Here is a 27,619-nt window from a genome sequence, read left to right on the forward strand (position 1 = left end):
GTACTTCAACATAATAGACTATTACAGCAATCATTATACTCAGTGGTGAAAGAAAGTGTTTTCTCTATGATGAGAAGGAAAGCAATGATACCTGCTTTTACTACTTCTATTCACATAGTACTGAAAGTTCTAGCCAGAACAATTCAGCAAGAAAAAGAAATTTAAAGTCATCTAAATTGAAAAAGGGGGAAAATTATCTCTTTCTGCAGATGGTGTGACCTTTTTTAAATTTAATTATGATCTTGGCTGTAGAAAACCTTAAGATTTTCTCTCTCTCTCTCTCTCTCTCTCTCACACACACACAAATAAACTATTAGAATAAATGAATTCAGCAAAGTAGCAGAATACAAAATCAGCATACAAAATTCAGTTACATTTCAAATGCATGAGCAATGAACAATCTGAAAAGGAAATTACAAAAACAATTTAATGTATAATAGCATCTAAAGAACAAAACACTTAGGACTAAGCAAGAAAATGAATGACTTTTTCACTAAAAGTTCTAAAGCATTGCTAAAACAAATTAAAGAGAACATAAGTAAATAGAAACACATTTCATGTTCATAGATTAGAAGACTTCATATTGTTAAAATGTCAATATTACCCAAAGCAGTGTTTAAGTTCAATGCAGTCCCTATCAAAATGTCAATGAAATTTTTTGCAGAAAGTTTTAAGAAGCCATCATAAAATTCATATGGAATCTTAAGGTAATCTGAATAGCCAAAACAGCCTTGAAACAGAAGAGCAAAACCATAGAACTCACATTTCCTGATATTAAGATTCACTACAAAGTTATAACAATCAAAACAGTATGGTATTTGCATAAACAGAGACATATAGACCAATGGAATAGAATAGGGAGCCCAGAATAAACCCTCACATACAGGATCACATAATTGACAGATATGTAAAGATCATTTGATGGGGAAAGAATGGTATTTTCAAGAAATAATATTGGGAAAACTGGATATTTACAAGCAAAAGAGTGAAGTTAGACACTTACCTGATACCATTTACAAAAATTAACTCCAAATGAATGAAGTCTCTAAAAAATAAGACATAGACATTTCACCAAAGAGTATACAAATGGCCAACAAACACATGAAAATATTTTCAACATCACTAATTATAGAAATGCTTATCAAAACTGCAATGAGATATCACCTCAAACCCATTGGAATGGCTACTGTCAGAGAGAGAAAGAGAAAGAGAAACTGACCGACCAGAGAGAGAAACCAGCAAGTGTTGGCAAAAATATGGAAAAATTGGAAGGAACCCTTGCACTCTGTTGGTAGGAATATAAAATGGTAGAGGTGCTGTAGAAAAGTGTAGTGATTCCTCTAAAATTTAAAAATAGAATTACTGTAAGATCCAGCAATTCTACTTCTGGGCATATACCCCAAAGAATTGAAAGCAAGTCTCAAAGAGGTATTTGTATGTCCATATTCATAACAGCATTATTCACAATAGCTAAAACATGAAAGCAATCCTAGTGTTCATCAATGGATGAATGGATAAGGAAAATGTCATCTGTGCATATTATTCAGCCTTAAAAAGAAGGGATGTTCTGTAACAAATATAACAGATAAGCCTTGAGAACATTATGTGAAGTGAAGCAAGGCAGTCACTGGAAAGGAAATATTGTATAATTCCATTTACCTAAGGTTCTTAGAGTAGTCAAAACCATAGAGACAGGGTAGAATAGTAGTTTCCAAAGGTTTAGTGTTTAATGTGTGTGGAGTTTCAGCTGAACAGATGAAGATTTATGAGAATGGATGATCGTAATGGTTGTGAAACCATGTGAAGTATTCAATACCACTGATCTGTATGTTTAAAAATGGTTATAATAGTATTTATTTTATTGTACTGCAATTTTAAAACTTTCCAAAAGAATATATATATAAAGATATTTATAGAACATTGCCCTGATTTTCTATATACATAGAGGTTTTTGTGTTTAAAATTCTTTAAATAGTATTTTGATTTATTTAAACAGATTATACCAAAAATTATAGAAGCTCATCTTGGTTATTTTCTGTATTTCTTGATTATAAAAATTATGTTCTTTGTTTTCCTTTAGTAATTTCTCTTGGTGTCTAAAGAGGTGAATCATATTTAACTTTGTGTTGACTTTCACTTTCCTCAACCACTACATTAAAACAGCCTGTTTGCAGAGGAAGTAGGAGGAAGTAGTAAATAAAACTCTGATAGTATAATTTATTTCTAATGTTCTCCTTATGTTTTCAAAATGTGAGTCCAAAACTATTCAGACCCTAAAATATTGTTCTTTTAAATCCAGTCCCAAATATTTTAGGCAGAGAAGAGCAGTAGTATAATATTCTAGGAAGAGGAGAGCAGTAGTACAAAGTTGAAGTTTATTTTTTAAAATTTAAATACAGCTTGATTTAAATCTAAGGACAGACTGTCTTGATAAACATCAAGAAGGAAGAGTTTTCATATTTCATCTTTTTTAAACACGAATGTTGAGGGTACACTTAAGAATTTTGGTGTACCACACTGTAAAATACATAATTGTTTAACCACTGTGCTGTCTGTCTGAAACTAACACAGAATAATATTGAATGTAAACAGTAATTCAAAAATAAATTTAAAAGAATTTTGTATGATTTAGGAGGGCATTTGTATGTACAGATTTGAGACTGTACTTATATTGTGTTCTTATATATATATGAATTTGAATCAATATTAAAACCACAGAGTATTTTTTACTTTTTTCTTGCAATTACTGCAGCAAGTTTATCTTACAAAAATTCTTCTATAACAATCCTCACAGTAAGAAAGTTTATTTTAATATGGTTGATTCATTTCTTTAGCACCTCCGAAATTCTTGCCCATATCATCAACACCCCAGCCAGAGAGAAGGCAGCCACCCCAGAGGCGACATTCCATTGAAAAGGAAACACCTACTAATGTGAGACAGTTTCTGCCACCATCCAAACAGAGCTCCCGATCTCTTGTAAGTAACTAAAATATTGCATAGTAACTGAAGTGTCAGAGGACCTAGAATCATTAGCTTATTGAGATGATGATTAGGAGAAAAAACTTCCAAAAGTTAGAATGATTTTTAAATAACCTTAATTGTTTTTAATAGCTAAAGATAACCACCCTAACAGCAACCTAAATGAAATTTGACCATCTTTGTTCATTTAAAGTACCTTTATTTTTTTTTTCAGAAGACTTACAAATGGTTGAAACTATGGATTATTAAAGAAATGTTTTCTTCCTTTCAAAGGGTATTAATCCACTTAAAAATTGTTAAGACTAATCAAAGAACTTATCAAAATCTGGCTACAGTAGACTATTTTATTAAGGCAGAAGTACCAGGGGAGAATTTTGATCCTTTAAAAACCATTATTTATTGTTTCCAAGTATATTTTGAAGCCAAAGCTGCTGTTTGGACTGGTTGACAGTTTTTGCTGTTTTCCAGAGACTTTTGGATTCATGTAGTGGCCATTCATTCCTCAGAACAGCAGGCCACAGGACACATGGCGTTGGCAGGAAGAGTAGATCCACCACCCAGAGGAGGTCTGCAGAGCTTATTTTGTAGTCCCACTTGACTTCAGAAACGTTTTCAGGCAAGATACAAGGCTTCAATCAATAGTTCTACTGGCAACCTAACATCTAATGTTTTTTTTTCTTCAGATAACTCATGAATAAAAAACAATAGAATATGCTTAATCCATATTTTTAGACTGTGATGAATCATTCAAAGTAGACGGAGATAGTGTGATATTGTGAAGATATTAAGTTTCAACATAACTTATAATTTTGAAATTTGATCAGTCATCTCTGCTCCCAAACAATATGATTAAATTAGTGATTTTATGGCAATTCCCAATAGGATTTCTGTTAATTTGTAAGTAATCACTGAAACACTGGTATTTGATAAAACGTAGCAGGAAAACAGAACTCTAACCAGACAGGTTCAAACTTTAAAATCTGAAGACTTCTGTTAATGTGAATCAGTTATTGCTTTAGCAAAATATGCAGTTGCTGTCACAATGTAAAAATATGTAAAAAGGAACTCCTTAGTGATTTTTTTTAATAAGTCTTCTCTTCCCATGGGTTTTCCTAGACACCAGTTTATCATTTAGGTATGTACCTGCCTTGTTATCATATGACATCATTATTGAGGTTAGACCTAAATTTTAAAATTATCAATCAATTATCAGATCAACTACAAAGGAGTTTCAGGTGGTAATATAGCAGTTTTGCCAAGAAAGGCTGTCAGTCCATATCAAGGGCCCATGAAGTAAAGTAAATTTCCTGGCAAAAGGGAATTCAGCATTTGGTTGGTCAGGCTGTTGAGTTGATTTATTCATGAAGAGAGCAAAGTAAAACCAATCTGAAGTCCTCAAGAAGGGTCTCAGTGAAAGGGACTGGGTGAGCAACTCTAGTCAATATAGATGGTATCAGGTTTCACACAGAACTGGGCGTACTCCAAGTACCTCTAGGCACCAGCTGAAACAGTAATATCCAGGTCAAGTAATGACATTTCTTGCTAGTAGATTACCTCAGTTTATCCATTAAATCACACTTCTGTGTGTAGTACCTTCTAGCGTTTTAAGTATTGTTTTTAAAGTATGATAATTTAAAATTTTTGCTATATTTTAGAAACAATCATTTTGTATTTGTAATCCCTTTACTGAAAATGGCAGAAATGTCTTTGTTGTTATTCACTTATTTTGATTGTATCTCTCTCCCTTTCCTTAGGGTGTTTAAAAATGTAATTTTTTTCCATCATTTGGTCAAATGTATGAGGATGATTGCCCATCTAAATGAAAGGCTGCTTGTCTTTCAGTACCTTCCCCAGGGAAGAAGTGCCTGCTTGGGGTGCGTTCCTACATTCTCTCAAGCACAGCAGGCAGTTGCCCCTATCTTGCATCCCGTCAAGCCCGATTTAGGAAGCTTAGTGTTCCTAATCAGTTAGAAAATCTTAAGTTCAGGTCTTTGCTGTGTAAACTTTCAGATTCTCTAGGAACAACTTCATGGTTTGATTATCAATTTATATATGTGGGTGCAGATGTTGGTGTGAACGCACACGTGGAATCTACCATTAACATCCTGTGTGGTGTTTTTGTTTTGTTTTGTTTTCATTTTTCATGCTCTATAATCACTATTTGTAAGTCACTCGTGTTCTGCATTGTTTTCTCCTTTTCTTTTCCCACTGCCATTTTCTTTTTTCCTTATCTTATTGTTCAGGTTCCTAGGATAACCAGTGTATGGCCAAGGACGCCTTTCCGACCACTTTTTTCTACCATACAAACAGCTTCTCTGCTCAGCTCTCATCCTTTTGAAGCAGCCATGTTTGGGGTAGCAGGGGCTATGTATTATCTATGTGAGAGAGCTTTTACCAGCAGGTGGAAATCCTCAAAGGTTGGCCTCTTTCTGCTGGTTCTGGGCATTATTTTACTTTCTCTTTGACAGTGATACCTCAACTCCTGCACTCTGCGAGAATTAACAGCTTAGATGGGCACTTTGCTTCTGATCATTGATTCCAATCTTTTGTAGGATGCATAGATCACACCATGATCTCAGTTGAGAGGAAAATAACTTTGAAAGGACAACAAACTCAAAATGCAGCATCAGAATATAGGGACCTATGAGTGTTTGTCTCTGAGTGACCCAATTTTACAGCAGGAGGAATGCCACCTCTTAGCGCCTGTGAGGTGCTTTCATCCCAGGGCCTCCTGTCATCAGAGAAACATTTGCTCCTGCCAGGCTAAGTTGCTACAGGGGACTCTGCCTCCCACAGAGCTATGTCATTGTCTGTGTCCCGAACACCCCACCCTGAGCTTGGAGGGGCTATGTACACATACCAGGTGTCTCCCCTGGGTTCAGAGATTGCTCTCTTCCCCAGCACCTTTCATAAAGCTGTGTTGTGATGGTCGGGATGTCATGTGGTTTTTATGACAACCACTTCTCTGTGGAGAGAAACTTTAAGTTTTCTTTTTATTGATGTGATTATTTTAAATATTTTTATTGAATTAATTAGGGTGACATTGGTTAATAAAATTATGTAGGTTTCAGGTGTACACCTCTATAATACATCATCTGTATTATTTTACATTATCTTACATTTTATTATTGTTTTTGAGGTTTTCATATAGAATATTTTTAAAGAAAGTATAGTAATTTCCAAACCCCAGTGAAATAAATAGCCCTGGGACCACAGTGAAGCTTCCTCTACCCCAGTGTAATGCATGCTGTTGACCACTGTTGGCAGCAGCCTTGCCTATCCCACGTCATACAAGATCCTTTATTTACTAAACACATCTTTGACAAATGAGGCAGCAGCTAGTTTTTTTGTTATTCTTTATTACCCATCTTGATTTAGAAAAGAAACTGTGAAAGAATGTAAATGAGAAACAACAAGTCCCTTTCCCTGTTTGTCATGAAATACAGAGTAAGTCTGATCTTTTCCCCATTTTTAGATCTGGTCATTTGGGAGCACCACCAAGTGCAGGGAGGGCATTTGAATTCCTGTCACTCCTGCTATTACTAAAGATCTATCAACAATTTTATTTTTATTTTCAATTCCCCCCAAACACAGATATCTGTATACTAAATCCTCATACTATTTTAGGCAAAGAATTCACTTGGTATTTTAAAGTTAAACTTGGAAAAAGGAAAGAGTAAACTTAATAGTTGCTATTTTTATGTAAATCTGCCTTTCTTAGTTTAAATATTCAAAAAACAATTACTGTTTTTGGACAGTTTTTAAGTATCTGCTACTTATTTATGAAGTATGTGCTAATCAAAACACTATATAAAATGTGACTATTCCCATTTCTTTCTGTGGCGCAATAATGGGATTACACATTTTGCTCTACAATTTCTGTGCTGCCTAAATCTGACCCCTTTTGAGTGGTAAATATAACCAAAATCTTCAACAAAAACTTCATGATCTTAGTGACATACATAAAAGTAAATTCTAAAGGCATATCTGCTTCTATTGCATATTGTAATCATTATCAAAATACTTTAATGTTTAGTGTCCCTTTCCTAAATTTGGGAGTAATTTTGAAGCACAGAGAAGCAAAAGAATTAGAGTTGTGCTGATCTAGCCCTTATAGTCTATGTCTCACCCTGACAATGAGCTTAGTGCTTGCTGTAAGAGTGACCCAGCCTTGTGTCACCATGGGAAAAGGGACACTTGCTCACAGTTAAAACCCTGAGTGCTTCTTATGTTTTGGAGCATTAGTGTCTCAGCAAGATTTGTTAAGATTTCATTTGGCTTTGGGGATGTTGAATCAATATTTTTTGTCAGTTAATAAAAACTATTCTAGTAACTATTATTTTCTTTCATGTTGCATTAAAGTTTTGTTGTCCTTGGGAAATCACCAAAATCAAAACATTAGCATTTGTCCTAGTGGAAATTATCTTACTGAAGGGTAATTACTTGAAATTTTTATAGAAAAAGAACACAAAAAATCTATAATTTCTTACTATAATCTGTGAAGTACTGGATTTACATATGATTCAAAGCAGTCATTTGAAAGTATGCGCTTGACTAAGTCCTGTGTGACTTAAGACTGAGGAAAGAGTACAGAAATATTTACCAGCCCAGGCATCCAAGTTATAAAGTTAATTAAATTGGTTCTAATTGCCCTCTTCTTAGCATGCACAACAATAAATGTCAGTAGTGATTATCTGGTTATTTGCTGGATTTATACATTATTTTGCTTCAAGTCAACAATTTTGTCAGAGTTAGCTGCCATAAAATGTACCACAGTCATAATCATCATAACTGATGAATGTAAATTGCCATAGGAAAAGTTCCATGAAATACATTCAGGGCTCAAAAAAGCTGTCATTCAGTTGTGTACAGCCAACAGTACTTACCTCGTACAGTTTAATGGCCTAACTTAGAGTCAGTGCCTCATCCCATTTGACACTAAACTCTTTTCTCAGGACGGAGCAAAACAGAGTAGATATTGGACATGCCAGTTTAATCCTATTATCTTTTAAAGCTGTCCTATTGAAGGAGAAAATTATATAATGGTGATTTTTTTTAAGGATTTTAGACATCTTAGACTAAATGATATAATCTCTCTGAATAGTCTACCTTCCCAACCTCCAAATACTAAGTTCTTCATCTTAAAAATTCAACTGCAGGGTTTTTTTCCAAAACATTTTAAGCACATTTAACCTTCCTTAAGTTAACCTGAATAAAGATGATTTGGTACAGACTATTAGTAAAAATCAGTAGTTCTTCAAACTACTTTTTTTTAGTAAATGCTAATGTTTGTCAAATTTGCAACCTAGATTTGTTTTTGTTTTTATCTGATTGAAAGACAGAACTGAATGTTAAAACTGCATTCATAGTCATGTGCTTTCTCGTTTGGCTTGTTTGATTCCAGAACTCCTGTGAGCAGTGCTATTCTGTGTGTGTGGGAGTGAATTATAATGTGTTTGTACTGAGAACATTAAGTTTCAGTGTCACTACACCACAATGGCCCTTGTGAAGCCTGGCAGGGTACGAATGCACAAGACTGTTCTGTCTTTCTGTTAGATCCACCAATCAAGAGCAGGCCGGATGGGGAGCAAATGGGTGTGAGGCTCTTTATTCAGTGGAATCAGTTACATCAACATCTTCCTCAGCTGGCTTAAGGAAAACTATTAACATAAGACAGTCAACATAAATATTTATTGAAGTTCTGATTTTTTTCCACATCCTTCCAATGCTGATTGTGCATTCAGTAGTTGTTTAAAAGTAATAACAGAAATCTGGAGAACTGTGGGACAGCCTGTGGAGTGGAGATTGCCTGCTGGCTGTAAACTGCAGCTACATGTTCCAGCTCCTGTCATACCATTAGGATTTTTCAAGGTGTGCTGATGTAACTTACCACTATGCTTCTCAGTGTAAATTACTAACCACCTTCTTTTGGCTATTCTGGGTACCACAGACCAGTTTTAAAAATATGTTGTTGATTTTCATATAGCATACAACACAACACTAAATAATATCTTTGCATAATCGTAGGAAACAACTGACATAAATTTGGTTTAGAACAACAAAAATTTTTTCAAGATTTCTGTGCATAGATACATAGCCAAACAAATGTGAGGAACTTTTATTTTTTGGAAACTTCAGTAGGCTACAGTGTTTTATGTGGTCCTCAAAGCTTTCTACCATCCGTTGTCTTGGCGTAATTAGAAATTATGTGGTCCCCAGAGTAAGCCAGCTCTGTTCCAGTGTTGATTGGGACCTCTTTTGTTTTCTGAACCTACTAACCAAGTGTCTGATCTGAAGGGAAATATTACAATGCCAGAAAAGGGAGTGGGAGTTTCTTATTCATGTGGAATTTTGAATTTCAGGAGGAATTCTGTTATCCAGTGGAATGCCTAGCTCTTACTGTGGAGGAAGTGATGCATATTCGTCAGGTCCTGGTGAAGGCAGAGCTGGAAAAATACCAACAATATAAAGATGTCTACACTGCCCTGAAAAAAGGAAAGGTAGAGCTGTTTAAAGTTGATTGATCAGCAGGGTTAGCAGAATGGTCAGTCACAGGCATGGTCTTCTGAGGAAGTTTTCTGCTATTCAGATGGTGTAGGACCTATAGGGGATTTTAGGAGGTAGGAGGCTTCTTCTCCAGGAGTCATTTCCTGTTCTGCCTTGCTCACCAAAGTATTTTCTCCCTTAGAAATCACAACTCAGGAAGGTTTAAAACAACCATAATAAATAATGGTATGCCTTCACACAGCCATGTCAGAATTTAGTCATTATACAGGGGAGACTTTTTTAGAACTTCCTTTCAGTTGCTTCTATGATGGTGACACTCTAGACAGCTGTGGTCTTTTATTACTTTTAAAAGTAGAATTATAATTAAATACAGAGTCATAATTATTACAGAACCAAACATAAATCAGGGTTTCTGAATTCACTTCTTCCTTATGTGTACTAAACTTCCCCAGCATATAATGTAAAGTGGATTCAACCATATAAATTAGGAAATTCATTGTTGGCGATGCTTTTTCTTTCTCCTTTTACATTTGTATTTTTTAGCTTTGCTTTTGTTGCCGAACCAGGAGATTTTCCTTCTTCACCTGGTCTTACACCTGTCAGTTCTGTAAGAGGTAAGGCTCTTTGTAATTGACAGTAATAGTCAATAAGTATCAGTTAACTTCATTGTTTCATCATTTTGTATGCAAGAACAATATTAAAAATTATCTGTTATCACATTGTGCTATGTTTGTTGGTTAAAAATACTGATCCACTGATCAAAACAGTGGATCAATTATTGGGTGTTAAACCTGGAAAATGTTTCTGTGCATTTATTTCTTTTACATAACCAAGATAATTCTAATAATAATAATATGTCATATTTGAACAGAAAAAAAAATAGATGTGGTTGTCATATGACCCTTGGATAGACAAATAAGAAAATTCCGGATGTAAGTTGATTCCTTTCATAGGGAACAATGTAGGAATTCAGTTTTAGAGATTGATTATCTTTTTGGCAATCCATAGTTGTATCAATTTGTTGTATCCTGACAGAAGATCCAGAGAGTTTTTGCAATTTATTGTAGAAATTTACAACCATGTAGCAATTGGCCTTTTTAACTCTCCATTCGCATCGGTGGTATCATGCCAAGTAATGCTTCTGATTTTGTGTACAGGCCCGTGTGCTCACAGTGTTGCAAAAAGGTAAGCTAAACTTGGTGAAATAATAACATAATAACAATTTTAACAGACTGCCTTTTTAACAGTACTGCTCATTCTCAGTTTTTTTGGGGGGGGATAACAGATGCGGCTGCCATCCAAGCCATACTCCACTCTTCCTATCTTTTCATTGGGACCCACTGCCTTGCAAAGAGGGGAAAGTTCTACGAGGCCAGAAAAACCCTCCACTAGCCACCATCGGCCACTTCGGAGCATTGCCAGGTGAGCAAGAAGGCTGGGTCTTCAGAGCATCCTTTGTAAAAGAAGAATGCTCCTTTTGAAGACTGTGATGATATGGCAAGGTTTTGGGTCAAGAAGACTGGGAGTGGTTGGTTGATTTAATATAGTTTTGACTTGCACACAAGTCTCCAAAACTTCCAGAAGGAAACTTGTCAAGGAATAATGGTTAGCTCCTTGAAGGATACCTTAATCTCACAGTTTATTTTTATTTCTATTTAGATATAATTACTTTCGTATGTCCTTTAAGTCATCTCTAAATCTGCCCTTGTTTTCAATGGAGCTGAAAACTTGCATATATGTAGTAGTCTAATCTTTCCTTCTTTAGTTTTGAAAGAAAATCTGTTTAATCCTGTGTTTACAGTAGTCTGCAATTTAGTTTCTTGTTATAAAGGCAGTAATGAAGCTTTATGCCAAGAGCTAGTGATATAAAAGAAAAAAAAATATTGCCTGGATATCATTCCTTTTGCATTTAATGCAGAATAAGATTAGTGCTGGTCTTTAAGAAAGATGGAAGGATAGCAGACCAGCTCAGGTCACACACTTGGAGGGCCCGGTATGATCAAGGTTTGATGCACCAGCCACCTACTAGGGATGAGGGGGATGGGGTGGACACTGGCATTGGTGCCAAATGCCAGACAGCAGCTGCTTTGCAGGTCATGACTCTGTGATCAGTGAGGCAAGGAAGCTGTGAGCCCAGCAAGTAATTTGTGCCCAAGACTGCTTGCCCTGTGCCTTCAGCTCTCTGCTTTGAGACATACCTGCTCCATGATGACCTCGAATCATGATTTGTGGGCTCAAGGCAGTGCAAGTAATTTTTGTCCTTTTCTCTACTTACTCTGAGACTTCCTGTTTGGTTTACTTGAAGTGGTAAGATGAATAAGTGATTCCTAGTTATTTCAAAAAGTAACCAAAAGATTTATTATGATGTTGGTTTAGTTAACTCCAGCTCTCTAGAATCCAGATAATCATCCATGCAAATATAGAGAATCATTGGGGAGGGAGAAACATATTTGACAAATACAGAAATTACAAGAAAATTGGTCCAAAGATAATTTTTAAGAATGTGTCATAGAGATAAATTTACTTCTAATTTCCTATAGTCTGACCTACCATCTACAGATAACTAATGTTTATTATCCATGACATGGGGTCACTAGAGAAGGAACTTGAAATCCCTTCTGAGCCATCAATAGGACATTAGCAACATGTACTTTATTTCATCTTAGTTGTTAAAATTCATAATCTATATATGTATGATAATCATATGATGACTACTCTGAATATCCTATTTTCTAAAAATTCTAGAAGAGATGCTAAGAATTTTCAGTATTATTTCTTAACAAAATATGTTTCCTGGCTTCTTTTTAAAAAAATACTTTGAACCTTGTCTCCAATTAGAAATTCTTCTTTGGCAGAACACAATACAAGTAAATCATTCACCATTCCATAATGTTTTTGCAACAAATTTTCTTAGTATTGCAGTAGTACTATGAGTAATAGTACTGGATGTTTGAAATGTTTGGTTTTTTTCCAGGTTCTCCTCAAAATCTAAGTCTGTGGACAAATCAGATGAAGAACTACAATTTCCCAAAGAGTTAATGGAGGACTGGAGTACCATGGAGGTGTGTGTAGACTGCAAAAAGTTTATTTCAGAAATCATCAGTTCAAGCCGGCGTAGCCTGGTATTGGCCAACAAAAGAGCCCGATTAAAAAGGAAAACACAGTCTTTCTATATGTCCTCACCAGGCCCCTCGGAATACTGCCCTTCAGAGAGGACTATCAATGAAATCTGACCCGTGCCTTTCAATTGCTTTTGTGTTCAGAGTCAGCATTAGCAAGGGAGAACACTCGGCTTGACTGTCTCTCCTTGCTGAGGCTTTAGTTAATAGGCTTGATTTGCATTAGATCAGGTTTTTGCTGCATCAAATTGTTCCACAGACTGAATGCTGTGTTCATATCGATTGATGATATGTGACAGGTCAGCCAATTTGCTCATTTGCACTGACAGGATAATAGTTTGAAGCTTGCCTTTATGTGTGTGTATATTTGGAGTCCCGAAGCTTTTTCCTTAGTTCAGTTCCTTACTGTTCCTCAAATAATTTTCCAACTAAGGCAAAAAGCTTCTCATATGAGAAATCAGCCTACAAAGGTGTCGATGTTAGCACAGTTCTAAGCAGTAAGTCATATTGGCATGCCACCTGACAGTGTTCCTATCTAATGTACATAGTGATCTGGAGCTCTGCCTCACACCAGATACCTGGGGGTGGGGGTCGAGCTATTTTTCATCTCACAGCACAAAACCTAGAAGGATTTGCTCATAGTATCAAACTGATTTTTAAATTGTTGCTCTGAGATAAAGACTATGGGAGGGACTTTATGCCTCCATTTTAGTGCAAAACATCTGAATAAGCTGTACACCCAACTGGGTGACCATTTCCTCTGAGCTGCTGTGTTTGCCCTGGTGCAGTGGATCAGTATCTCCTGAGTGGGTGACAGATTCTCATTCCCTATCTTGCATGTATTATGGTTACTTGTAGTTTTATAATGGAGGTCTAAGAATTAAAAGTTTTGTAGGAATTTCCAGACCAAGGAAGACTAACCCTTTGTCAATAGGTTGAATGTGTTTCAGTTAACTAGTTAAAGGGTCTTAACAGCAGAACGGCCAGCTGCTGCTGACACTGTGGTGCATGAGCTGGAGCCCTTATATTTTCAGCCACATTTTTCATAACTTTAGAGTCTAGCCATCATGACTACATCGAGCCACAATTTGGTAGGTATGGTCTCAAACTAAAATATATTTTTATAAATGAACTTTAAAAGAAAAAATATTGTCTAGTTCCTTTAAAATTACAAGATAATTAACCTGCTGATAGTCTTTTGGATGATTTTTGCACAATTTTCCTTGGAAACAAGTTGAGCGAGTAGGGTAGGTTTTTTGATAAAGGTAGATTGGAGGATAGCATTGTATACCTGAAACTTCTTGACTTGTTTGGCCCATACCATGGACTATACTGTATTATTTTGGTATGCTTAGAAATAACCAACCAATCAAATTACCATTAATGTTTGAAAAATCATTAACACACATGTACAAATAATTTCCTAAAAGCTATAGGGCACGTCCGTAGTCAACAATGTGACAACACCATTTACTACAAGGCAGGGTAGTCACAGTTCATACCACATCAAAGTATAGTGACATTTCCACTTTAACACTGATACCTCAAAACTGCACTGGTAGCGGTTTTTAATGGATTGAAATTTACAATTTAGTAAATGACTTAAAATTATACTTATGAAATAAACTTTACCAATTGACTAAAATAATGCATGTTAACAGTTTGTGTATATTTACATGTAAAAGTGGGCCACCAGAAAACCCTTATTTATTATGCAAGTGTTTAAATTATTTTAAAGACTCTTGTTTAAGAGCTTTAAACATTTATATAAGGTGAATCTATTTCAACTCTCTACTCCAGATGGTAGAGAGTTTGAAGGCCCAGGCTTGAGCTTTCAAATGACTTCCAAGGAAAGGTGCAAGGCAGAGGGAATGGTATTTGATGTACCAGAGATAGTGTGCTTTTTAAAATAATGACTTGTTCAGTGTTGTTATATAAAATAAACATAAGAAACTAAACCCCCAAAATAAGAATTTCATCCACATTCATAAAGCAAATATCTAGCACTTGCTTTTTTCCTGGCTCTCAAAATCTAAGTCTGTGAATAAATCTTTGGCTTCACTTCTTCATTTAGGTTGATTTGAGCATTATGGTCACCTCTTATCAGAGATTTACAATGTAAATTCTTCAACAGCTTTGGTTTGCCAAGTGTATTAAAGGGATCACATGGATGGTATATTTGCCTGAGATAATTTACAGAAAGTTGTGTAAGAAAAGGGCACATGGCATAGTTAAAATTATAGAAATCAAATTAGCATCACTTTTTGTTGCCAAAATAATTTCTTAGATTCAATCACTTCTTATCCATAACATGTACCAAACACCTCAACTAAATTAGGTAATTCCAGAGTAATTCATTAATAGTTTGTAGAGTATGGGCTTACAATCCCTAGCCTGACCTTAGGTCTATCTTCCTCTTCTTACTACTGAAATAACATACCTTTACAGTGTTCCTCTTTGTCTTGGTTTCCAGCTATTTGGCATTTACTTCTAATCTAACAACAACAAAATTGTCATCTAACTGGTCTCAGTTGGAGCCTGAGTGTCTTAGACCTCATATGTGCACCTGAGCAGTCCTCCCTGTGCACATCCCTGAACGCTTACCCTGGTCCCTCCATGCTCAAGCATCTACCCATTGCTTTTGTCCCATACACCTTGTGAACTCTCCCTGTTGGGAGATCTCCACTTTCTTCCCCATGGCTTAACTTTCTATCAGTGTCAGAGTAGATAAGAAGGCTTGTAAATACTGTAATATATTTATTAATATTTGAAAGGCATTCATTCAGTGGACAATGGAAATTAACTCTCCCAAGGCAAATAAAAATTAAATAAAATAATTGCTATGTATAATACATTGACTTAATAGTCTTACTTGAGTTCAAATCTTAAGGCTTTCAAATTAAACTAGGTTTGTTATATAGGAATTTTTAAAATCTTACATTTGAAAAGATTATGTGATTAGCACCGTGAACTCATACCATGGATTTTTAAGGCTTTTATTTTTCTAACTGTATTAATAAACATAGGTATGGATTTTAGGTATCACATAAGGGACATGAAAGTTTTAAATTATGTTGCTATTTGCTAAAGCAAAATAGCAGGAAATTTTGTACATGCAAAGCTGTTGAAAGGCCACAGAGAAATGTGAATATTGACTGGACTTTAACCTTGCTTCCTGCAAGTATAAAAGACAAAGTGTTGCTGACATGCAGGGTGGCATGATGGTACTGAAAGTTTTTCATTAAAATCTTTTACTTTAAAATTTAGGGAAAAATAAAATGGTTTTCCATCATATCTTCTGTGTTGAGTTTCTATTGTAAAATGATGTTGTCTTTTGGTAACTAGCTGTCAATAACCATCTACACTGAGAAGGCAAGATACTTTTATTATCAGCACCTTATGATCAGTTTGAGAAATACCATCTAACAAGGACCGCATTGGAAAAATAAACAAAAATGGAGCTTCCAAAATAACTGCTATGTTACCAAGCAGTCATGAGTCCTTTATTTACCTTAGCAACATAGGAATTAAAATTTATAAACATTTTATTATATAAGAAGCTGTATATATGTAGCCCTGGCTGGTGTGCCTTAGTGGATTGAGTGCCAGCCTGCAAACCAAAGGGTCACTGGTTCGATTCCCAGTCAGGACACATGCCTGGGTTGTGGGCCAGGTCCCCAGGAGGGGGTGCGTGAGAGGCAACCACACATTGATGATTCTCTCCCTCTCTTTCTCCCTCCCTTCCTCATCTCTAAAAATAAAAGTAAATAAAATGTAAAAAAAAATTAAAAAATGAAGCTGTATATATGCAGACAAATTATATATGGAAAGATGATAAAGCTTTTGTATGTTTTTTAAATAGAATTCCTCAAGGGATATATTCCTAAAATGTCCCATGATAAGAAAACTTCTTGTTATTGCCCTTCATTTGCTTGAGAAAAAATTAGAAAGATCAAACTCAGAAATGAAATTAGGAGTTATGTTTTAACTAAATAGAGAGCATCATTTAAGGTATTTACATATCTTAAGTATTACATGATACTGAGTTTGATATTCATATATACAAGTGACTTTCTTATTTGCCAGCCATATTTTAGGAACTCCTTCCACTGAAGTTTCTTTGTGAGATGTGTTGGTATGTGTACAGTTTATAATCCAAATATTTACTGACTCTCTTAGTCTAAGAGTTCTTGCCTCATGCCTCCTTGGATACAGAAAACTCAGATACCATAAAGGGGAAAGTTCTGGGAAAATTTTATGTAACTATCATGGGAGACTGTTCTGCGTGGTGTGGACCCAGACAGGACCCACGCCCACAGCTAAGTTCTCCCATGGGGAATCAGGCCTGCATTGTACCTAGACTGCTATGAGACTTGCTTTTGCTAAAACTCCCTCACCCTGAACTGAGGCAGCAAGTGCCTACTGCAACTTCCTAAAGTCGGTGCTAAACCTTCCAAGGATGAGTGTAACCAGTTCAACCACTTTTCCCTTTTCATTTGCAAATATCCTTCTTCTGTGATGTGATTAGCAGCATCCTGTCCTTTGTTTTCTGTAAAAGGTAACCACCTAAAGTGAACCTATGCATAGTAAATGAGGACCATTATGTAATGTGCCCCAAAAAGCAATAAAAGCTTGTAAAGGCAAGGGTTGGGGCTCTCTCCTCTTGAGAAAGAAGCTGTGCTGTCCCTTTTTCTCCACAGGACTCTGTAGTTCTTGTGAATTTGTTTCATATCTCATCCACAATATTGCAGACCCCACGAGCTGGGGTCTACATCAAACTGTATCTTTCTTTTTCCTTCTAAGTTCCAGTGAAGGAAAAATACATAGTGAAGGAAAAATACATAGTGAAGGAAAAATACATAGTTGTAAATCATCATTGTGTAGAATTTCAAAGAGAACTGCTTTTAGGAATGGGCTTGACTGCACATATGATATGTTAAGAGACTCCAGTTCTGCTATTTCTACAGAATGTTCAGGCACAAACACACACATACAGACATTCATTATAAAGCTTATAAGGTTATGCTGCTTCTTCCCTCATGTCAGCCAAGGGCCCATGACTAGAAACATCCACCAAAAATGTTTAATAACCAAGAAACCACTTAATATAAAACTCTGCATACACTAATTAAATGATTAGGTGCGATTACCTCACAGACTGAACTTGCACTATTCTGGCTTAATCCATTAAAATGTATATGATGTATAATTGATGTATTTAGAATAGATCTTACTGTGCAATAAAAATTCTGCAGCTCTGTTTCTGTATGAGGCTCATGGCAAAATCTGAACTACTACAATATTAATGAAGCAGTGGAAGTAAAAAGGCTTCAGGACTTAAAGGACATAGCTCTTAAGAAGTGGGCTTTGGAAAATGGGGCATCAAGAATTTGCTCTTGTGCCTGGTGCTTAAGAGCTGCAGAATCATCTTTATGTTTGAACCTATGCCATCCATGTTCAACACAACTCAGTGTTCTTATTTCATTTCCACCAGAAGGCCAGACACCGTCGGTTGTGTACTAAAAATGCTCTTACATGCTGCTCTAATAAATATGATTCTCTATGAATTGAAGAAGAGGGGGAACTCAGTTTTGCTTAGGTGTGGCTGGCAAGGAGGGACACACGTGATCAAGCTTGCTCACTTGAAGTTTGCCCATCTATGTATTCTCTTTTGCTTTGCTGTTCCCTTGTGAGTTCAAGAATTGTCTCTCAGTTCCTGGCCTACCTCCCTCTTGGTCCCTTTCCCTAGGGTGACAGCAGAGAATGTCACATCCCAACTCTTCCCAGGAGCAACAGTATTTAAGAGAGTGGAAATGCTAAAGAGGATTTGAGGATTTCTGTAGAGCTAAGCTGAATATCAAGTTCCTAACCAAATGGTATCAACACTGTAGGGAAACAAAGAAAGAAAGAACAGCAAGATTCTGCACAGGTAAATTCTTCTAAACAGTGTGGTTACTGTTATATAGAATCTTTTCCTTAGACATTGCAAAGAAAAAAAAAGCCTTTCACCTTGCCCACCAAAGAAAATGACATGAGATAAAAAGCCCCTTAGATCATCCTACCACAATTCAAGGTTGTTTCAGAAGTCAAATCCACAGAACAGAAGCTTGGACAAAGCACTGTAGGTGTAACTGGCTTAGACAATCCCACCTCCAAATGACTCCTATGACAGACAGCCTAAAATTTCCTCCAGGTGTAGCCAGTGGTAGACACAACTTCCAATCATAAAAACTGGTCCTCTCTGTTCCAAAATGGTACTCTCTAGCAAAAAAAAACAAAACACTTTTTTTTTAGGACCCAAGAGCTTTCATCCTGATAACTGAAAAAAAAACTAGACTCTAATTCACAAGGTAGATTCTTTCAGCAGTATACCTGGTTTCAAGTATCTGAAATGGTTCTAACTAAATTATGCTCCAGCTTGGCAGCAAAAGGGCTATCTGACATTGGGAAAGTTCCTTAACATTGCTGGATTTCAGTTTCTTAAAGTTTAAAGCAAGGCTGTTGGACAAGGTGGTCTCTTAAGATAACTTTTTCTAAACAGTATTTTTGTTGATGACAAAACTAGTTATGTATATTACATGAATGCAAGAAAAAGTACAAAACAAAATATGCCATATTTGAAACGGGGAGACAAATTAAATTTTACTAATTATTATAAAGAACCTGAGTCCATTTTTCAAAATTAAAAAGAAAAACCACAGTAACATGAGTTGACATATATTAAAAATAAAAACAAACAAACCCTTAGCACAAGCCATTTTGTATCAGCAACTCCTGATTACTGGTGGTTCATCTCCCAACCTCATGTGAAAGTCTTTGTCTGATCGGCAAGTCTTTGTTCCCACAGTGTGATGTGAAGAGAAGCAAATAGCTGTAGGAGCAACTATATGTGACATACTGACTTAATTGCATTAAAAGGAAACAAAAGTACAGACAACTTGTTGTCCAGCTTGATTATAAGAATTATCAGAGTCCCCAATAGATATGCCTCCCAGGGTAGTAAAAGGATTCTCAGCGAAGGAGTTTGCCTTAACCCCCATCACTGCGTGAGCTCTTTTTCACCAAATTTGATCTCTATTTTTCACTTTTAGAGCTGAAAGTGATACAAAAAGTCCACCCTCCAGCCAATGGCAAGCTCTTGGCTCTGTTCAAACATGTCCAGGATCAGACAGGTGCTTATTCTATGCAAAGTTCCATCACTGAACAGGTCTAATAGTTGAGAAGTTCAGCACCCCCTGTAATTTATTCCCATTGTTTACTCCCCAGCCCTGCCTCATGAGGCTATCTGTAATGTGCCTACTCTCCTTTCCAAGTGACTGTCTTAAATAGCTTCTTAATTCTTGTGTCTCTCTGTTAACACTCCCTACTTCTCCTTACTTCCTTTTCTGCCTTTTCTTTTTCTCCATTGCAGTTAGCACCTAATATCCCATAATACTGTTCCATGAAGATAGGGATCTTTGTCGGATTTCCTCACTGCCACTTCCCCAGTTTCTGGAAAAACACCTGGCATGTAACAGGTACTCAATAAATGTCTTTGGAGTGAATTAATAAATGAATGGGTGAGTTCTCTGTGGAAACTAGAGCAAATAAATACAAAAATGGAACCATTAAGATGTCTGCAAAACAATAGACATAGTGGTTGGTTGTTCATTAACAACTAATTGCCACATACTGCTCTTGTGTTTTTAAATCAGGAATACAATTCTGAATCAATAAATCACTATAGCCCTAACATGACTAATTAGAAGACAGAAGCTTTAGTCAGCAGCTCATGCCCTTAGCATGGTTGACTTAGAGGTTGCAGAAGCCCTACCTTCCAGTCTGGGTTTCCTACCTCACCCTTGTAAATGCCACTCATCACATTATCATCTCTGGGCGCTCTTCCTCTTCCAGAGCTCCTGGGTGCAGTCACCATGCACAGCCCTGCCTCCCTCACAGAGCTGTTGTCCATTAAAAAATGCACGTACAGATGTACGGGGACCCTGCAGAACTATAACTGAGGCTGCTGCATAAATGTACAGGGTATGTTTATCAGTACTGTTCATACTCGCTAACTTTTACTACTTTTAAAGTATGATAATTAACTCTTACTAATAAGCATAAGATTAAAATGTATGTGCCAACTAGGGTGAAATATTAAAGTATTTCAAATTTGTCATCTTAACATATTTGACCAATAACAGGAAATAAGATATGAAGATATGCTTTATTACATTAGGTATTCTGGGCTATGTGTCACTATTAAAACATAATTTGGGGGGATATTTTGATAATTTTCAGTAGCTAATAGCTACCAGTTATTAAGCACTTACCTACATCAGATGCTGTGTTAAGCACCCTCAGCACATTTTCTCCTTTAATACTCGGCTTGTTACAGAACAGATGGGGGGAGGGGGAGGACAAGATACTGTTACCAAATGGAACTCTCCTCTTGGGATCCCTCCTTATCAGATTCACCTTGCCTCTCACCCTTAGCAATTGGGATTATGGCTCTCAGTTCCAGAGTTTGGTGAAAAGGAAAGGAACTGTTTATTCAAAATTATACAGACTTAGAGAAATGATTTAATGTCTTTGTTAAAATCTCACAGTCCCTTAAAACACCCACAAACACACACAGTCCTTTCCCCACCCCTTTGCCCAGTCAGGCCAGTCAGGGGTATCGTGTCTCAGGAAAAATAGAAGTCTGTGGCTCAGCTAGTTCCCATCCTTCCCAGTAATTTGTGCTCGCCTGGCAGGCCTCCTGCGGTTCCCAGCAGCATCAGCTGTGTCACCTCAGTCTCCAGTTCTTAATCTGAAACCACGTGGTATCTCACTGCCTACCAGCAAGAGTCTTTTTGTTACAGAACAGATGGGGCGGGGGAGGTGAATGACATTATTACCAAGAGGACCTCTTCTTTTTCTCTGGAGGTTCCTCCCCCATACTAGGTTCACTTTGTCCGCCGCCAGAGGGAAGATGTCTCCCAATGCCAAGGATTGGTGAAAAGGAAAGGAATTATTTACTTAAAAGTTATACAGGCTTAGACTAATGACTTAATGTCTTCATTAAAATACTAACGTTCTTTAGGATACCCATAAACACACCTGGCATGTCCTTCCTTCTCCCCTTTGTCCAGTCTGGGGTACCGTATCTCAGGAAAAGAAGTAGAAGTCCGTGATTCAGGCTCCTGGCACCATCAGCTATGTCACCACCACAACCACCAGTTAATCCAAAGCCTTGTGGTGATTCTTGCTCTCTGCCCAAGCTGCATGGTTCTGCTCAGTATGGCTGCCACACTTGGGTTTAAATCCCCATACCAATCTTCCTCTGCAGCCCCATTTCTGACTCCTCCCACCATCAGTTACACCTGCCAACATTCCTGTATCCTTCCAGCTTTACTGGGCTGCCATATTAAGTCTGGGCAGGCAATGACCCCATGGCATGGAGCCAGTCATCTCCAAGTTCTCATACAGGCACTGTAACCAGGGGGAGTTGCCTCCCAGTTAGATCCTGGGTTGAAGTCACTCCCACCTCCATAGGTCAAAGCAGGGCCACAGCTGCTTAACATATCTATGAAGCTAGTCAGCTGTTATAGATATGTAAAATAGCCATTTTGCATATCAAATATGAAGTTGGCTAACTATTGATATGCAAAATAACTCAATGGTCTCCAGGTGTCCCATCCCCCAGTCCAGACTTGTGGTGGCAGGGTGTGTGTAGGGGGGGGATCCCATATTTTTAAATTTTCTGGACACCCCAAGTTCAGGATTTAAAATCCTTCATTTGGGGGGCCCTGGCTGCACCCCGTTACAAACTCTGAAGTAGATAATATTAATATACTCTTACAGATGAGAAATGGGGAACAGCAAGGACATCATCTGCCCAAGCTAAAACCACTAACTAGCCCAGCATCAAAACCTGAGGGTCTCTCCACTTCCAAACTGCACTAGTGACCCTGCTGCATTTCCAGTTGCTTTTCCTATTAATTGCTATGATTCTGAATCCAGTTCTTGAGTCACCAAAACATTTAATGAATGCCAAGAACTGTGCATGCAAAGTAGAACACCTCATCTTGGCTTCTAAAGAATTTTAAACTGGTCAGACAAATACATAATGAGAACATGTTTTTGTTTTGTTTTGTTTTCAGTCCAAGGCAATATAAACCTCTAGGAACATATAGCAAGCTGTGAGCTGGTGTCAGCTTCAAGGACAGCTTTATGGAATCTGATTTTAAGGTGGATTCAGAGGAAGGAGAGGACCCAGTCTTTCCCAAAATACAGTCTTATTGCCACCTGTATTGGAATCATCTGGTCCAATGCCTAGGACTTATTTTTGACTTTTTGCAACAACAACAACAATAAAAAAGAATGAGAAACCTCTCTAATCAAGGAATGTTATGCTAGGATTGTTTTTGAGCTGTTTGAAAGGAAGTAGAACAGCATGAAAGGAAAAAGAAGGTGATTGTACAGGTTTAGTATAAAGTGAAGTATTAGTTATCTATTGTTATGTAACAAATTACCCCAATACTGTGTCTTTAAACAGTAAACATTATCTCACAAAGTATCTGTGGATCAGGAAATCAGTAGCAGCTTTAGCTGGGTAGTTCTGGCCTGCAGTCTCTAATGAGGTTGCAGTGAAGATGTCACCTGGAGCTGCAGGTAGTTGGAGGCCTCACTGGGGCCAGAGGACCCACTTTCAGGATGGCTCCCTCACACAGCTCCTTTCTGTCAGGCTCTTCCAGGTAGCTGGCTTGCCCCAGGGCAAGTGATGCAGAGAGTGAACAAGGTGCAAGCTGCAGTGTCTTTTATGACCTAGACTGGGAAGTTACAGACCATCATGGAATGGTCCACAGTATTCCACTGACCCCACGGTTCAGCCCTGCTCTGTATGGAAACGATCACCCACAGGTGTGGCCACCAGGAGGCGGCCTCTTTGGAGCTGTCTTAGAAGCTGTTTACACCAGGCAGTAAGCACCTGAAGCAGACTGGGACAGTTAAAATGAAAAGACATAAAATTGTTCTGAGACCTTCTATAGGCATATTTGGTTTCTAAATGGCTGCAGAGAATGCAAGAGGAAGAAGCCAGATAACTCAGGTTTTGTACTCAGGAAGGAACACAGTTCAGTGGAAAGCACCAAATTTAGTTTTATTTATGCTGCTTGAGAGATTTAGTGGGATCTTTAAGAAAGGGGTCAGCTTTACAGAAAGATTTTCCCTAAAGGGCCAGGTAGTAAATACTTTAGGCTTGTGGGCCTCCTACAGTTTCTGTCCTCTACTCCTTTGTGTGGGGAGTGGGAGGGGTTATTTACAGTTCTTTAAAAATGCAAAAAACATTTTTAGCTCACAGGCTGTAGTTTTCTGACTCCTGCCCTAAGCAAACTGTCCTATAAGAGCAAAAAACACAAGCACGGAACCTAATGAGAAGTCAAGACTGGAAATCCAAATCATTACTGAGTGAGTACTCAATTTCTTAACCAATTGCCTTTTTTTTTTTTTACTGTTGATAGTTAACTCTTACCAGTGATTATACAAATTTTAGAAAAATAGAACACACCCTCACTAAAAGTATTTCCATCAGTGAAGCCTAGTAATCCTCCCTAGGTAAAGCTGGAAAAGCCTGCATTGGGGCAGCCTGCCACCCACCAGACCCAGTAAGCAGAGACAGGGACTGGGTCTTTATGGGCACTTTATTCAGATGGCTGGCAATCTGAGAAGACAGTGGGTTTGTACCCTAACAGACCACCCTACACTTCCTTTCAAACCAGCCATTTTATAACAGAGATCAAAGTGTGGTGATGAAACCAGAAAAAGACACAGGAGTTCGGGCTGCCTGTCACTACCAAACCCAATAAGCAGAGACAGAGTGAATCTTTATGGGTGCTTTATTCAGATGGCTGGTGATATGAGAAGATGGCAGGTTCATACCCTAACAGACCATCTCGTCTTTTCTTTCCAGGCCAGGGTTTTTATAGCAGGGAATAAACAAGGTGTGGTGAGGGGTTTTGAAATTCAGGGAAATGTTAATTGGATTAAAAAGAAACAACTTCAGCATTCTTGTCCTGGGCAGTGGTCTTAAGCTGCACCCCAGGCAGTGGTCATCTTATCCTGGAATACAGTGGCTCAGATATCACCTTGAATTGCTTGCAGTCTTCCTGAGGCACAAAGATGGAACTGCTTATGGTCTCCTAGAGTTAGGGTGGGTCATACCTTCAGTTCCTGGAACAAAAGTTTTTACATGCATTGATTATTAAGCTTATCAGCTATTACTGAAACTAAAATTTTCCAACTCTTAAGTCCCCTATCAGTGAGGGATTCAGGGAAAATTAGATTTAAAAAACTGCAGCATTCTCAGCCTGGACAGTTAGCTGTGCCCCAGGCAGTTGTCTGTCTCTCCCTGGAACACAGTAGCTCTGATACCACCTTCATTGCTTACAGTCTCTTGTGGAGAGCAAAGGCCAATCACTGTGGTCTCCTGGAGTCAGGGTGGGTTTTATCTGCAGTTCCTGAAACAATAGCTTTTCACATGCATTAACTACTAGGCTTATTAGCTATTACCTGAAACTAAAACTTTCTGACTCTTGAATCCCCCGTCATAGGGACTCCACCGCCCAGTGCTGGCCAGTGCCAGCAGTAACCACCGTGGACCAGAGCCACAGGCCCATGTGGAGGTGCCTCACAGCCTCCTCTGGTTCAATACTTTGAAGTGGTCATCAGTGTCTGTATTTTACAGATAAGGAAACAACAGTTAAGTGGTCACATGATCTGCCCAGGTTTACTCCTCATACCTACCAATTACCCAATTCATTCTCCTTTGCTGCCAAAGTTACCAGAATAATCCTGCCTCTTCTTTAGATACTGAAGTTATAACAGAACTTACAAAAATCTGTTCTTAATGTATTGAGCATTCACTGAGGCTCAGCTGTAAGTAGACATCTGGTAATGAAGACTATTTGGGGCTCAGAGCTGGGGGAGGAAGGAGATGCAGAAACACCCACCAGATAACTGCTGTATCAAAGCATGTGTGGCCCTTCCTAAATGTGAGGACAGAAATGCTGGAGGCAATCACCCACCCTTTGGAAGCCAAAAAGCCACTGGCTCAAGTCAGATAGATACAGTTTTAATAGTACTAATGCCAAATGGGAGGAAGAGTCTTCCAAGCACATTCAGTCATTGCTTTTCCTACAAGAAGGGAAGCCTCTGACTCCAGAGAGCTCCGGGCACTGCTTCTACAGTCGGGTTACAGCTGCCACCTAACCAGAAAGTGCACATGGACGCAGGCCCCAGGACGGTCTAAAGGGCTCACAGCACTGGCTTGTCTGAAGAGTTCACACAGTAATTAACACATTCATTTATTCCTACCAAACTCAAAGGCCACAAACACAGCCATATAACATGAAGTGAAGGAAAGGCAGCAGAATTCTGAATTTATTTCTATGCTTTCAGCAAAATAATAAAACCTTTGGCTAGTAATATGACATTATCAAAGTAACTAGTTTTTCTGATGCTCATTTCTCCTCTAAAAAATTTAAACCATTTGATTTTGTTAAAATATAAATAAGGAAAATTGTATCCCATTTCATGTTCAGATGCTAAAGCATCCACATAAAGTTGCTTTAGGATGGGGGAGACCAAAAATCCCCCAAAATTTATTTATAAAAAGTTGTATATTTATTCTTACATGTGTAAAGTTCGGTCACTTTCAAAGTACTCTCCATTTGATGCAGTATATGTACCAAGATGTTTTTTCCACTACTCAGAACAGTTTTTGAACTTATCAATTATGATACCTTTTAGTGTTTCTATCATTTTTTTGTTTCATCTCTTCCACATCAGCAAACTGTTTCCCTTTACAGACTTTTTTCATCTGTGGAAACAAAAAAAAAGTCACTCGGGGTAAGATCAGGTTAATAGGGAGGGTGGGACATGGGGGACATATCGGTTTTTGGTCAAAAACTGCTGAACACTCACCACAGTGTGGGCAGATATTCTCCTAAATCACCCATCATTGAAATAGGCAAACATGTTGAATGTTTAAAAAATTCACTAAAGCTGAACACAGCTTCTCACAACAATGCCAGCTGGTACACTGATACAGATGGGCTCCTAGAACACTCACCTAGTGGGAAAAGCCTGGACTACAAAGGGCCTGCCCTGCAGAAGATAATTCCAGGGGTTTTGGGGGGGGGGGTCTTCCCTCACATATTACTTTCTGTCTACATACTAAAAACCCACCTCGTAAATTAAGGGCTGTGGGCAGTGGAAGATAATGAAATCTGGTAAATAAAGTGTCTGTGCAGAACACCTGTGATGTTGCTAGAACAGGAAACATCAGTACTTTCCAACTAGTGGCAGAGCACAAGGCACTCAATGGAAGTGTCAGTGCGCCTCAGCCTGGTGAGCTCCACAGCCCAGACGTCACAGGACCTCAGGGACTGGTGGCCGAAATCAGTAGTGTTAATAAGCTCCCAAGGTGAACATCAGGCTCTTCTGTTTAAAGCCACTGTGCCAGCCCTGTGAAACAGCATTTTTCTGAAAAAGTCTAGGGGAATATCCATCGCCTATGATCACAGCAAACTGGAAGATCAAAACCCACAAGGAACCTCTATATGAATGTTAGGTTGTAGAATGTGAGAATGCCATTCCCTGGTTCACTCCAATATGTTGGTTTCCAGGAAAAGAATATCAAAGATTTAAATTAACTTTTTTGTTTAGTAAACAGAATAACCTTTCCACAAAAAACAAGATTAAAGGTTAAGTATAGGCCAAGATGTAGCATATTCATTCCTTTCTAGTCCCTTTCCTTTGCGTCTCTAGGCTGCATTAACCACAGATGTTCCTTCTGACAAATCAAGTGTAGAGCGTGAGTGTCTGGCCCCACTGCCCAGGGTGGGTGACAAATGCCCAGCCACTTGCTGCTCAGCCTGTGTCTCTGGTCCTGGATGCAGGGAGCCTGCAGGCTGGTACCACCGTGCTTCATGCTCTGGCACAGATGAAAACTGAGAGGTTCCAACTCTGTGTTCTGTCAGTCAGTCTCCCA

At 38.0% G+C, this 27,619-nt stretch overlaps 1 protein-coding gene across 4 annotated transcripts in view; it reads left to right on the forward strand.

The window, feature by feature from the left end:
- The window catches only part of SPIRE1 (spire type actin nucleation factor 1), a 303,603-nt gene extending 283,527 nt beyond the window's left edge, over positions 1-20,076 (forward strand). Inside the window, exons 11-19 of one of the 4 annotated variants that reach the window (XR_006786997.1) lie at positions 2,835-2,977; positions 5,224-5,397; positions 9,343-9,480; positions 10,031-10,101; positions 10,645-10,672; positions 10,773-10,909; positions 12,462-12,549; positions 18,356-18,535; positions 20,018-20,046. Coding sequence is in view for 3 of the 4 variants with exons in the window: in XM_045849959.1 (XP_045705915.1) it covers positions 2,835-2,977; positions 5,224-5,397; positions 9,343-9,480; positions 10,031-10,101; positions 10,645-10,672; positions 10,773-10,909; positions 12,462-12,720 (950 nt within the window). In the remaining variant the exon portion in view is untranslated. Of the gene's footprint in view, positions 1-2,834; positions 2,978-5,223; positions 5,398-9,342; positions 9,481-10,030; positions 10,102-10,644; positions 10,673-10,772; positions 10,910-12,461; positions 15,901-18,355; positions 18,536-20,017 lie in introns of those variants that run through there. The other 3 variants (XM_045849961.1, XM_045849959.1, XM_045849962.1) reach the window with 3 other exon arrangements.
- The last annotated feature ends 7,543 nt before the right edge of the window (positions 20,077-27,619 follow it).

The sequence above is a fragment of the Phyllostomus hastatus genome, unplaced genomic scaffold, assembly GCF_019186645.2.
Source record: "Phyllostomus hastatus isolate PE091 unplaced genomic scaffold, TTU_PhHast_1.1 phas_contig_80, whole genome shotgun sequence".
In the NCBI taxonomy this organism is placed as follows: Eukaryota; Metazoa; Chordata; class Mammalia; order Chiroptera; family Phyllostomidae; genus Phyllostomus; species Phyllostomus hastatus.